The sequence below is a fragment of the Lagenorhynchus albirostris genome, chromosome 8 (genome assembly GCF_949774975.1).
Source record: "Lagenorhynchus albirostris chromosome 8, mLagAlb1.1, whole genome shotgun sequence".
NCBI classification, from domain to species: domain Eukaryota; kingdom Metazoa; phylum Chordata; class Mammalia; order Artiodactyla; family Delphinidae; genus Lagenorhynchus; species Lagenorhynchus albirostris.
The window spans coordinates 17,380,516-17,393,540 of NC_083102.1; the positions used below are offsets into that span (position 1 = coordinate 17,380,516).

A 13,025-nucleotide genomic window follows, 5' to 3' on the forward strand; every position below is an offset into this window, starting at 1 on the left:
TGATACACACTCTGGTTGAGAACCATTACTGTACAGAGTTAATACCTTTCTCAAGAAAAGTCTTAACACTGGCATTGCACAACTCTGTTTACTCCAAATGGGAAAAAAGGAGTGGCAAACTATATGTTTAAATGATATAAATATTCGTTTGGCAGTATAAAGTAACTTATGAAGCATGTCACCTTATCATGCACATCTTGTAAAATATCACGAATAATCAGCTGTCGATCCTCTGCCTGAATGAGGTCCTGAGGACAAGCTGTCAGTATAATTTCTACCAGCTGCCTCCATGACTCCAGAGCATGCCGTTTTGCATGAAGACACTGCAACAATTTGTTTCTTCCTACCACGTACTGAAGTATAGTGCTGATTTCCTAAAGCCGCAGAAATTGAATTGCAAGGTTAACACACAGGCAAATAACGTCTTTTAAACAACAGGTTCCTATTTTTAACACTGTCAGTTAATCCGAAAACATTTATAGAATACTCTGGAAACCTTCCACATGCTTGCAAGTCAGCAGATAACTTTTCACATTATACTGGTAGCCAGAGCTATGAAAAATAATAAATAAGGCTGTGTGTGTGTGTGCACGCACGTGCGCATGTGTAAGGCAGAGGGCAGAGGTGATGTGCGTGGAAATGAGTTTTTAACCCCATCTTCTTTTTTCTTGCAACTGTCTAGTTGTACTTACTCTGGAACACTAGAGTTCCCTAAAACCCAAGTTCAATGGCATGTTTCCTTGATGTGTCTTTTATTTCTTTGCCTCTTGCTTTGACCTCACCAACTGTGTTTCCATGAATGTGGTTCTTCCCACCTGCTCTCTGACCCGTATCTCCCCATTTGTGGTGACAAATGACTCCTTCCTCGCTGATAGGGAGCAAGTGAACTCTATTACACAATATGAAAAGGTTACAAAATCCTCAACTAACTTAGCAGAAAAGATGTTATTTCTTCTGGCATCCAGACATTAACTTCAGTTCAGCTTTTAACAGTCACAAAGTCAAAAGTGAAAGATACAATTAAAATTTAACTTCTAAGTAGTTTACTAATAATGAACTAGAAGTCAATTCACTGTTTTGTCTTCTAACTGGCAATTTAAGTAGTTAAGTAGTTAAAAGGGTAAAACTAACATATATTCAACAGGGCTTACCTCCATTAGTAGAGGTCTCTGTCCTATGGCTGCCATACCCTGAAGGGCATTTACTTCGGCTACAAGAACTCTATGAAGAAGCTATATAATTGAGAAATGAGAGAAAAATAAGACCATTTCAGACACTGGTAGAACAATAACCTAGCAATTACTCTAAACTGCCCTAGACGGAAAAGTTTCAGATACCTTTATATATAATCTAATAGTGGCACTGTCCAAGTTTCTGTCAAAAATAGTATATCCCTCACATGCCGGAGAGTGATACCAAAGAGCGTCTATGGCAGGAAAGTTAGTGGAACTGCACGGGATAGCTTCTTTCTACTAGTGAGGTGATTACCATTTACCTGGTAGAGAGTTAAATGGGTAAAACCACTCCATTGTGATAGCTGGGTAGCATGACTACTAAGAGGTAGGTGATAGGGAACCTTTTATAGAGGCAAAATTAGTGTGGCCTATTCAGTTTTCTTTCCTGACTGTTTGAAAAGTGAAAACCAGTCCAATAAACCAATATCTCTATTAGAAAATAAAAAGGTATTTTTTCCTTAACGACTCAAAGTCTGAACCACTTGATACTGCACATGCTCTAAAGCAACGCTCACCTTGACATTGCAGACTGTCTGTCCCCGTAAATTCTTGTGTTCACAGTTAGCAATAACTTGTTCAATCTGGGCCCGATCAAAGAAATCCAATTGCAAAGGCTCAGGGATCTCCTGACTGAAGTCAATGGAGTCGAGAATACTGAGAATTTTTCGACGTACTAGAAATAATAAAAAGTAGTTCTATTTCACTTGGGACACTGAAGAGAAGAGCTAACCACCGTACTCAGCTCACCCTCTAAGGCAGCACTATGTTCAGAAAGGACATCAGTCTGGAAATTGAAGACTGTGTTGAAATCTAAATTGGATTTTATTTCTAATACATTCATTTGCAAAAATATTGTTTTCCCATACTATCATCTTAGTTATAAAAAAATTTTTTTTGATGACAAACAATCCTTTATATAGCTTTTCTACATCAGTTCAGAATTTGCAGATACAGGCATTAATTACCTCTTGAGATTTTATGCAATTTAATATATACGTATCTACAAATTTATTACAAATTCAAAGGGCTTTACCTTTTGTAGTAGTATCAAAGTGCAGGAACCCAGAGACAGACCTATTTTCATCTTCTATTCCTCCTTCCCCATCTGTTGAAGCATCAGTAATAAAAATCAGAAAAAGAACAACACACTCATAAAATTTATTTGGAAATAACAAACACAAGGTATTTTATTTCTAAGTCACTGTTTCTAGGTCGAAGAGCCCCTTGCAAACGGATGATTAAAATGCAAAGATGATGAGGACTTATCAACAACATTCATCTAATTCTTTCCGTCTCTATGAGATCCACTTCGCAATTGTAGAGAGCATAATCAGAACTGAAAGAGAGGCAGGACCCAACCATGCCAGTGAGATGATTAGAAAAGCTTATGCTTAATTTGCATGTAAAATACATATTAGAATATCTTGGGTCATGCTGGCTCAGTGTGACAAACTCCACTGTGTATCTGTGTCTATGAATACAGCAAAATGTGAATGCTCGAAACAACAATAAAATTGCAATTATGGGTGATTTTGTGTTTTAAGGAAAAGAATTCTAAAGGCAGAAAGAACTTGTTTGGCCTACAATCACATACTAACCATAAGATTCAGATTTGTGCTTGCATTCACACAGACCAGTCAGCAGCATAACAATACAAATGCCAACACATGTTCACCTGAGTATGGTTTCACTGGCATGTCATCCAGTAGGAGGTGAAGGAGCCTCTGGGTGTGTGACCGTTGGCGATTCAGAGAAGTCACCCTTAGTTCTATCGAGGCAGTCTTCATCAGCCATGACATTTGGTTCAGCATAGATATTTCATATTCTGGAATTGAAATATGAATGTTTAGTTTCCCAGTATAATAACACAAGATCAGAACAGACCTAAAATCCATAACTCACCAGATATTTTCCCATGTAACATAGTCAATATTTTATGAAAATTGGCACCATAATAATTTATTGCTCTAGAAAATTAAAAAAGAAAAAAAACAGATGCCAAGGGAGAAAAAATAAACGAGTATATGTGTATGAAAGTTGAGCAAAAGCAACTGAAGAACAAAAGAGAATCAAGTTTCTGTCAACAGAATAATTTCACACAGACGTAGAGGATTCTGAGTCTACCATACCAGATGCAGGCCATCAAGTGTGTGGCGGCGGGAGACAGCGCAGTAGGTAAAGCTTGCCTCCTCATCAGTTACACGACCAATGCCTTTCCTGGAGAGTATACCCCACTGTCTTTGACAACTATTCTGCCAATGTTATGGCGGATGGAAAACTGGTGAATCTGGGCTTGTGGGATACAGGTGGACAAGATGATTATGACCTATTACTTCCCCTATCCTATCCGCAAACGGATTCTTAATTTGCTTTTCTCTTGTGAGTCCTGAAAATGTTCGTGCAAAGTGGTACCCTGAAGTGTGACACCACGGTCCCAACACTCCTATCATCCTGGTGGGGACGAAACTTGATCTGAGGGATGAGAAAGACACGATTGAGAAACTGAAGGAGAAGAAGCTGACACCCATCACCTACCCACAGGCCCTGGCCATGGCCAAGGAGATCAGTGGCATCAAATGCCGCTCGGCGCTCACGCAGCGAGGCCTCAAGACAGTTTTTGATGAAGCTATCTGGGCAGTTCTCTGCCCACCTCCCGTCAAGCAGAGAAAGAGAAAATGCCTGCTGTTGTGAATGTCTGGGCCCCTCCTGCCTGTCCCGTCCCCCCAGGACACTTTGTACGCTTTGCTCAAATGGTGGAGACTTTGCACTCAATGCCAAGTTTTTGTTACAGATTAGTTTTTCCATAAAACCATTCTGAACCAATCAGTAATTTCCAGGTTTTGTTTGTTTAAAGTACTTTCACATTCTATTAAAGTTTAGCCCTAAAATGACAAGCTTCCTTAAAGCCTTATTTTTCAAAGCCCCTATTCTTGCTCAGATTAAGAGTTGCCAAAATACCTTGGGAACTAAGTTGCACTGCTGGGCTAAGAACACTAACCACTAAACTGTTTAAAGACCTTTGTTTGGAAGAGACTGTAGCTTCTGAGGCAGGAGATGCAGACGCTCGCTAATGAGTTTCAGACGTGAAGAGCAGTACAGCCTCCTTCCTGAAACGCTGTCATTTAATGCATTCTGATTTACCAGCCCGTGTTCACTACCTAACATTGTACTTTACATCATAATGAATGAATGTAACAGCTCAGCTCTTTGGATCAATCTTTTTGATTTCATAGAGAGATTTTTTGAACAAATTAGTGTATTAGCTTTTGTGAGATTTTGAACAGAGCTCTTACTCCCATGCTCCCTCCGATGAAGCATTCTGCTCTGGCCGTGGGTGCACTGGGTGGAGTGTGTGGAACACTTGTGATCAGATGAAGACAGTATTTTAACAAAATATGGAAATTTACACTACATTGTATACGTAATAATTAAACTATGAAAAGTGTCACAGGTAAAAGTTTTAAAAGGTTAATTTCTGTCAAATGCAGTAGATGATGAAGAAAGGTCAGTATTATCAGTAAGTGTTTTCTTAAGCTTTTCCTTTTCTTTAAACCTGCCTATCCCTCCTGAAATTGGGCATTTAATGCATCTTTGATCTGGTCATTCTCATAGTTGCAAACTTAGTATAACTGCTTTTCTTATAGAACCCCCCCCCTTTTTTTTTACAAATTTATTTATTTATTTTTGGCTGCATTGGGTCTTCATTGCTGCTCGCAGTCTTTCTATAGTTGCAGCGAGCGGGAACTACTCTTTGTTGAGGTGCGTGGGCTTCTCATTGCAGTGGCTTCTCCCGTTGTGGAGCACGGGCTCTAGGCACGTGGGCCCAGCAGTTGTGGCTTGTGGGCTCTAGAGTGCAGGCTCAGTAGTCGTGGCGCACAGGCTTAGTTGCTCTGTGGCATGTGGGATCTTCCCAGACCAGGGCTTGAACCCGTGTCCCCTGTACTGGCAGGTGGACTCTTAACCACCGCGCCACCAGGGAAGCCCCTAGAACCCCTTCTTAATGAGCAATATGCCTCCTTGTATTATAAAATCTTTCTGAATATGCATTAGAAAAAATTTTTTGTAGATTAATAAAAGTGCATTCCTGTTTTCATGTTACTTTATTCAAAGCCAATAAGTGCTTTCCTTGGTCTTCTAGTAACTAGGTATAAAAATCATGCGCTGCAGCTTTACAGTTTTTAAAATACTTTAGATATTCTTAAACTGTAAACCTTGCCAGATCACCGACACTGCACCTAGACTAATAACACTGATCCCCCACCGCTTGCCTCACTGAGTGCACACACACTTCCTGTCTTTGCCCGAACGATGTTCCTTGGGGTCTGTGAGGCTATGTAAACCCTGTGCTCATGCTAACGAAGTTCTGCACAACTTACCCACTGGCAAGAATATGAGCTTGGACCTTTCAACCACTAGAACAAAATCGTTTAAGCTGACAGTTGCAGAATGGTGGAGTGTTTTTACACTGATCTTTTGCTAATGCAATTAGCAGTATGTTTTGCATGTATGACTTAATAAATCCTTGAATCATGAAAATAAAAAAGAAAACTCAAGTAATTCGCAAATATTTAACTTGTTAAAAAAAACACTCATAAAATTTGATTCTGATTTCAGAAACAAATACATTTTTAAAAACTAAAATAAATCTAAATTGCATAATTTTATGATGTCTTGAGATTATGAAGGACATTTGGTCTAATATATAATTAAAACTGGGAATTCCTTATACAATATAAGTTTTTGAATCCAATATTATTTCAATATGCCTGGCTTTGAAGTCCTAAATTATGACAGTTTTATAAATATAAAATTCACCAAACACTACTACTACTGCTAGTAATAATGATTACAAGCAAAGCTAGATCAATTTTTAAAAAGTAGAAAGCATAACAGGCAAGATATTAACTGTTTTTTTCTAATTAGGTATTAAAAAGGGTTTCTTAAAAACCTTATAAACAAAATCTTAGAGCTAAAAATAAAATACACTTATTATGAAAATGAAGTGAAAATTTTCTACCACTAGGTAATTCCCAACAGTCTCTCACACCATACTCTAAAAAGTAAATAGAAGCTGATAACTACTAGTAATGGAAATTTATTACGAAATTTGTGAGCCTAGATTTCCTAAAACATAAAGATAATACAAAATAAACTTTAAAAAAACTCAATAAAACCACTACTGTCTGGATATAATATGAACTCAGAAAACTTATAACTTGATCAAAAAGAAAATTATATAAAATAGAATCCTATAAAACATAGGTAGCCTGGGATAACTGTGTTGATCAGGCCAATAATCTAAAGTTATAGTTTCCATCGTAATTAGTTTTCTATTTTTCATTTCAAGACCTGAATTCGTTTCAATATATACACAAGAAACAAAAGTAAAACAGATTTTTATGAAACAATTTCACTCAAAAAATCTAAATTTCCAGAATCTTCTTATATATTTTCTTATCCCTTCAACACAATTTTAAATTTTTATTTGTTAGTAAAAGGATCAAATTCCATCCTTAACAGGCTATTTTAAAATAATTTTATGCTGGCAGTTAAAACATCAGGTTTCTCAAGAACAAATTACAAAAGCAACCCAAAGGAACACAGAAGCAAAGTAATAAAATGAGAACAGAATTCCACAAATTCTAAAACCGCTACCCCCAACTGTTATGAAATTAAAAATCACTCAACACATACTTTACAGATTTGTTTTAATAATAAGGGAAAATAATGTCCTACCTTTGTTAGAAAATGGTAAATGTTGCAACTGAGAAAATAAGAAGTCCTGGCTGGTTCTCAAGTATCTCATAGTAGGACCAGATGTATCAGAGCATGCACATAACTGATATATCACCTAAAGAATTACAGTAAAATAAGAAAACTGCCAAATCAGCTTTTTATATTATACATTTTAAGAAAAAAGGCAAACTTAAATCTACTAAGTGGAAACTAAGACCCATTAGCAACTAAAGCAAAATGGATAACACATGTACATATAACATAAAAGCTCAGAGTTACAAGCAGTTCTTGGCACACTAACTCAAAATATACTGGAATACAATTGGAGAATGCTGACAACAGTATTATGGGACTAATCTTGAAATCACCCTAAATATATTAATATTGAGTTGGCCAAAAAGTTTGTTCGGGTTTTTCCGTAAGATGTTATGAAAAACCCAAACGACATTTTTGGCCAACTCCAATATATATACATGTAGTTAATTAACAGTTTTAGTATTTTAACTATTATTAGTAGCAAATTACTCAGAAGTAACTTCTAAAAACCAAAGTTATGTATTAATCAGTTGATAAAAACTTTGGGATCAGAGAATCCCTTGCAGGCATCTAACTCTATGTATTCCCAAAGAGCAACGGTTCAGTATTCACCAGTTCAGTGTTTGCTGTGACTATACAACTAGTAACGACAACGGACTGTAAATTCAATTTGTGTCTAGAAATACAGTCTTAAGAAAAATATAAAATAACAACAGGTAACTAAAGATGTTGAGTAAAGCAAAGTAAAAAGACTAGAAACAACCTAATGTAATTTATACTGTAGCAGCGTAGGAAGTTTACGGGGGGGTGGGGGGGGACACAAAACTGTATGTCTACTGAACATACCTAAATAAATAACATGTATACCCAAGGAAAAGATAAGAAGGGAACACAAGGTAAAGCATAAGTACTTACAGATGTATGCTTGTCTTTCAAACAGCTTTGATATTGTTTTTGACACTCTATAAATACTGAACTTCTCAAAACAAAACCAAGTTATTCATATTAGATGGTAAGTTAAGAAGCTTCAAGAACAGATGCTCAAATATGCTCAGATATGGGAGAGGTAATACTATTAAGAGGGAGAAGGACACAACAGTGAGTTCCAAAAGCATGAAGAGCCACTTTGCAAGGGTTTGCGTGATACATTTCCTAGTTCCCAAGACCAGGTAGGAAAAATTTCCATCGTTAAAGTGAAGAGAGCAAAGGCACAAGATTCAGTGTCAACGCTTCAACCAGAAGACCTCATACTGCTGGATGATGAAAGTATCAATAAGGCCCAAATTATTTCCCTTCCATATGATCAAATTTATTTATTTATTTATTTTGATCAAATTTATTTTTAAACTAAAAAGTTCTTCTTAGAGGTTTAATTTTTTCCTGAAGCATAGTGAAGTATAAACCTAGAGGTCGGAACTTCCCTGGTGGCGCCACAGTTAAGAATCTGCCTGCCAAAGCTGGGGACACAGGTTCGTCTCCTGGTCCAGAAGATCCCACATGCCGCAAAGCAACTAAGCCTGTGCGCCACAACTGCTGATCCTGCGCTCTAGAGCCCACGAGCCACAGCTACTGAAGCCCGCGCGCCTAGAGCCTGTGTTCCGCAACAAGAGAAGCCACCGCAATGAGAAGCCTGTGCACCACAAGAAAGAGTAGCTCCTGCTCGCCGCAACTAGAGAAAGCCTGCGCACAGCAACGAAGACCCAACACAGCCTAAATAAATAAATAAACAAGCAAACAAACAAATAAATAAATAAACCTAGAGGTAAAGGAAGCCTCTTTCATTAAAAATGGAGCAGTGCTTCTTGTTAAAATGCAGATTCTGACTCAGCAGGTCTGGAGTGGGGCCTGAGATTCTGCGCTAACAAGCTTCCAAGAGGTGATGCTGATGATGCTGGTCCACATTTTGAGTAGCAAAGTCATAGAGCACGTGTAATAAACTGGCAGACTGCTGGTTTAGACATGTTTTGTTTGGCCAGTACAGTGTTTCGATAAGCAGAGGATCTGGCAAACCAGGGCCTGCATCCCAACAGGGTAAAAATGAGCAGGGGCTGAGTAGCAGGGCATGTGCTCTCCAGTCTGCCAGATTCTCCTCTCCCTCCCCTCCCCATCTATTTGTCTTAAATCTGGTTTCATTCACTTACTTCACCTGCCTAACTCCTTTAGCCCAGATGATTAACCTTATCAATTGCTTCTACCTAAATATGTCAAAATCTGTAACACTGTGCTAAAATATACATCAAGTTTGTTCCCAAATTAAGGGATTCACAGGAAGACCTAGCTGTAGTACTCAGAGGTGAAGGGCTGTTTGGATAGCTAGAGGATAGAGGAAAACAGTAAAGAATTACAAAAAGAAAAACAGGAAAATAACAAAGAAAAATCTCCATGTTACTAGAAGTTAATGACGCATTTCTTATCATGAAAATGAGAATCAGGGTGTCACTTAAATTGAGAAATTAGTCGTATCTTATAAAGCCTAGTTCTTAAAATACTTATAAAATGAATAAAACAAGAAATAAACAAAAGAATAAAACACAAGTAAGACAACAGTTCTCATTACAGTTTAAACTTACATTAATTTCACTGTCTACCACCTTACATATAGCTATAGGGCAGCATAATTTACATGGTTCTTAAAAAGTACTTTCACTTACATTCTTGCATTCTCATGTAAGTCTCACAACAGCCCATTTCACAGATTTAAAAACTCAGAGAAGTTTCATGGTATGCCCAAGGTGACGTAGCTAGTTAAGGGGCAGAGATAGGAACCAGAGGTCTTCTGACTCAAATCTACTACTCTCATCACCAAAAAGAAACAACTTGAAACACAGCATCCTTGAAAAGTTCCCACATTATCTGGTCTAAATGCATCCAACTTCCCTTATTTTTCAAGTGATCAACATATAGGATCATGTAGATCTACAGGATTTTTATCCATAAATGAAAGACTGGTCAAACCGCTAAATGAAACTCATTTCAATTCAGTCATACTGTTATTCTTTCATATCTGCGATGGAATCAAGCATCTAATTAAGCTTCTTCTCCTAGGTGCTACAAAGTGCAGCCCTCTGTATACCTGGTAACACAGCTCAGCGAGTTGAGGAGATTCTCTCACTGCCACCGGGCCTGTTCTCCCTTCAGTTCCCTTCTCCAAGATGTTTAAGATGGCATGAAGGCAGGTCCGAGGGCAACCTAACACTCCTGCATAAAACCAAAAGGAAATTCAGCTTCTCTTTTCAAATTTCTGCATTAAAAACCTTAATATCGTTATAAAACTTAAATTCCATATACATATACCCTACCATAAACATCCTTTCAAATATTGATACAGAAAATGTATTAAATACTAACTTTTCAAGGCTTAGTTTGTCCACACTTGATTTAAGTCCTAAAGATTGGCCCATCACATTACCTTTCATACATTATTTATTTCTTTCAATGAATTATCCCATGAGCCTGGAATTCAATAAATGACCATTTAGCAACATAAATATGAAAAGAAATAAATGCCTATGTGTCTTATGGCTATACCTGGGTCTTGTAGGTTTGTGGTACTGACAGGTTTCTTCAATTCAAAGCCCAATAGGTAGAGAGCAAGATTTGGTGGATTGCGTTCCAGAGAGGTGATGAGAAGATTCAAGATGTGGATTCTTGTTTCATGACGGATTCCAGCTAATTTCTTTTCAAGTTCTGATCCTTAATGTGGAAATCACAAAACAATGAAAAGTTAACATATAACAAATGGAAAAATATAAAACTTGTATCCCAAACCTCCATGTTTTCTTTAGTTTTAGTTTACTTGATTAGCCATTACATTAAGTTCAGACTTAAGAGGTTTCCCAAAAGCCTTATATACTTTTATGCTAGCAAATTCTCAAATTTCTCTTACATCACCACTAGACATCCAACAGTTTTCTTTACAGTAAGCATTTACATAAAATAAAAAATATACATGTTAATCTAAGACATACCCTCTTCTAGACGTACAAATTCTTCTGTATCTTCACTATCCAGACACTCCACAAATCCAGCCATCAGCTTCTGACTTACACTCTGAAGTCATATAAAGATTTTAAAGTGACTAAATATTAGAGAAACTATGATAAATATGATATATATTTATAAACATTTTTCTATAAAGAAAAAAGGCAAATCTGCTCCAAGGAAAGTATTTAGGTTTTAGTTACATTTTTAATTAATATAAAACTGAGTTCCTTAACTGAGTGCCATTTAGCTTGCTATAGAAATAAAGAAACAAAAACTTTTAAAGTTTATTGGTTTTAAAACTTGCTTCACTAATTTTCTTTCCCAAAGAATCAAACTAGTTTTTAAAAAAAATAACATTAAATTGCTATTTCATAACTTCTTCATTATATACTCAACGCTATCAGATCTTAACTAAAATATAAAATAAAATTCTCACCTTCTCTCTTTAGAAATGTACACATACACCAGTTTTATATTTCTGGGCTGAGAGACTAGATACTACTTTACCTCCTTTAAGAACTCTAGCAGGATGCTATGGGGACTTCCCTGGTGGTTCAGTGGTAAAAAATCCGTCTTCCAATGCAGGGGACACGGGTTTGTTCCCTGGTCAGGGAACTAAGATCCCACATGCCGCAGGGAAACTAAGCCCACGCACCTCAACTAGAGAGCCTGCATGCCGCAGACTACACAGCTCACACGCTCTGGAGCCCGTGCACCACAACTAGAGAGAGAAAACCTGCACGCCACAACTAGAGAGAAGCCCGCGTGCCGAAACGAAGAGCCCGTGCGACACAACTAAGACCCAACGCAGCCAAAAAAAAATAAAAATAAACAGATACACTTAAAAAAAAAAACAAATAAAAAACAAGAACTCTAGCAGGATGCTAAAATTGGTAATAACAATTCATACTCAAATGAATGCCAGCAAACTGAAAATCTTCATTCAACATCCCCTAATTAATTATGTGGTTTCATGAACTTCATCCAAAAACCAGATTAGACATCTATATTTTACTATAAATAATGGTTCTCAACTTGGGCAGTACTGCCACTCCAGAAGGCACTTAGAAATATGTGGGGGCATTCTGAGTCATCACAACTAGAGATTACTACTGACAGACAGTGGCAGGGAACCAGGGATGCTAAGAGTCCTGCAATTTGAGGGACAGTTACACATAAAATGAAGATCTGTCCCACCCAGAATGCCAGAAGAGTCCCTGTTTCAAAACACGGAAAGACAATAATATTCTTCAACTAGCAAAAGCAGTGATTACCAGCATAAAATACAAAAGGCCAAATGTCTATAAAGAGAAAGAAAAACAGCAGATTCCCCAATTATAGCTATTCAGTGAATAGAAAGAGAACTATTATAAATTGGACTAAAAGAGGAAAACATCTAAAAACGTTCTCCAGTGTATCAAATGAAGTGACACAAATGTGGGTCACCAAAAAGCCATGGAAGTAGACAACTCACAACAGTGAAATCAGAATAGCAGAGGCTCACTCACCACTGAGGAAGGGTGAAACAAAGGATGCAAAAAACAAACAGAAGTTGCACTTACAAACCTAATAATCACTTTAATGTGCCTGGAGTAGCAAGAGTCTCATTAGGCCATACAGTCATATACCATAATACAGAGTATAATCACATACTATAGTGTATATAGTATCACTGGGAATGGTATTATCGTCAAACACAAATCACAGCCCAGCACATGGGTAGGCTTTCATCCATCATATACAGATATATTTACTCTCAGAATTTTTCCACATACAAGAATAAGATGTACTCAGGAAACACCAAAAAATAACAACAACAAAATCAGTTACCTGGTCATGTGTGAAATCTCCAACCAATTTTATCTGAATATTGGAATTGCAAGAGATACAGCAGAGGATCTTGGCACTTTCAAAAGCCAATTCTGGATTAGTATTGCCATGATATAGGTATCTTTAAAACAAGAGAACATTTGAGGAACTATGTGATGAAATTTTTGCTTCTTACTATTCTCGATACAGAACATTTAGGATCAG

The 13,025-nt window shown here is 37.2% G+C and overlaps 1 protein-coding gene and 1 pseudogene across 2 annotated transcripts in view; one reads left to right on the top strand and one right to left on the bottom strand.

Annotated features, from left to right (window-relative positions):
• NUP205 (nucleoporin 205) overlaps positions 1-13,025 on the bottom strand; it is a 78,701-nt gene that overhangs the window by 33,516 nt on the left and 32,160 nt on the right. For both annotated transcript variants that reach the window (XM_060156598.1, XM_060156597.1), the window contains 10 exons: positions 12,822-12,942; positions 10,976-11,057; positions 10,536-10,700; positions 10,081-10,205; positions 6,972-7,086; positions 2,911-3,060; positions 2,269-2,340; positions 1,751-1,908; positions 1,152-1,232; positions 183-374 (listed from right to left, as the gene is read on the bottom strand). In XM_060156598.1, the coding sequence (XP_060012581.1) occupies positions 183-374; positions 1,152-1,232; positions 1,751-1,908; positions 2,269-2,340; positions 2,911-3,060; positions 6,972-7,086; positions 10,081-10,205; positions 10,536-10,700; positions 10,976-11,057; positions 12,822-12,942 (1,261 nt within the window). The remainder of the gene's footprint in view (positions 1-182; positions 375-1,151; positions 1,233-1,750; positions 1,909-2,268; positions 2,341-2,910; positions 3,061-6,971; positions 7,087-10,080; positions 10,206-10,535; positions 10,701-10,975; positions 11,058-12,821; positions 12,943-13,025) is intronic.
• Positions 3,368-3,926, top strand: LOC132524116 (ras-related C3 botulinum toxin substrate 1-like; annotated as a pseudogene).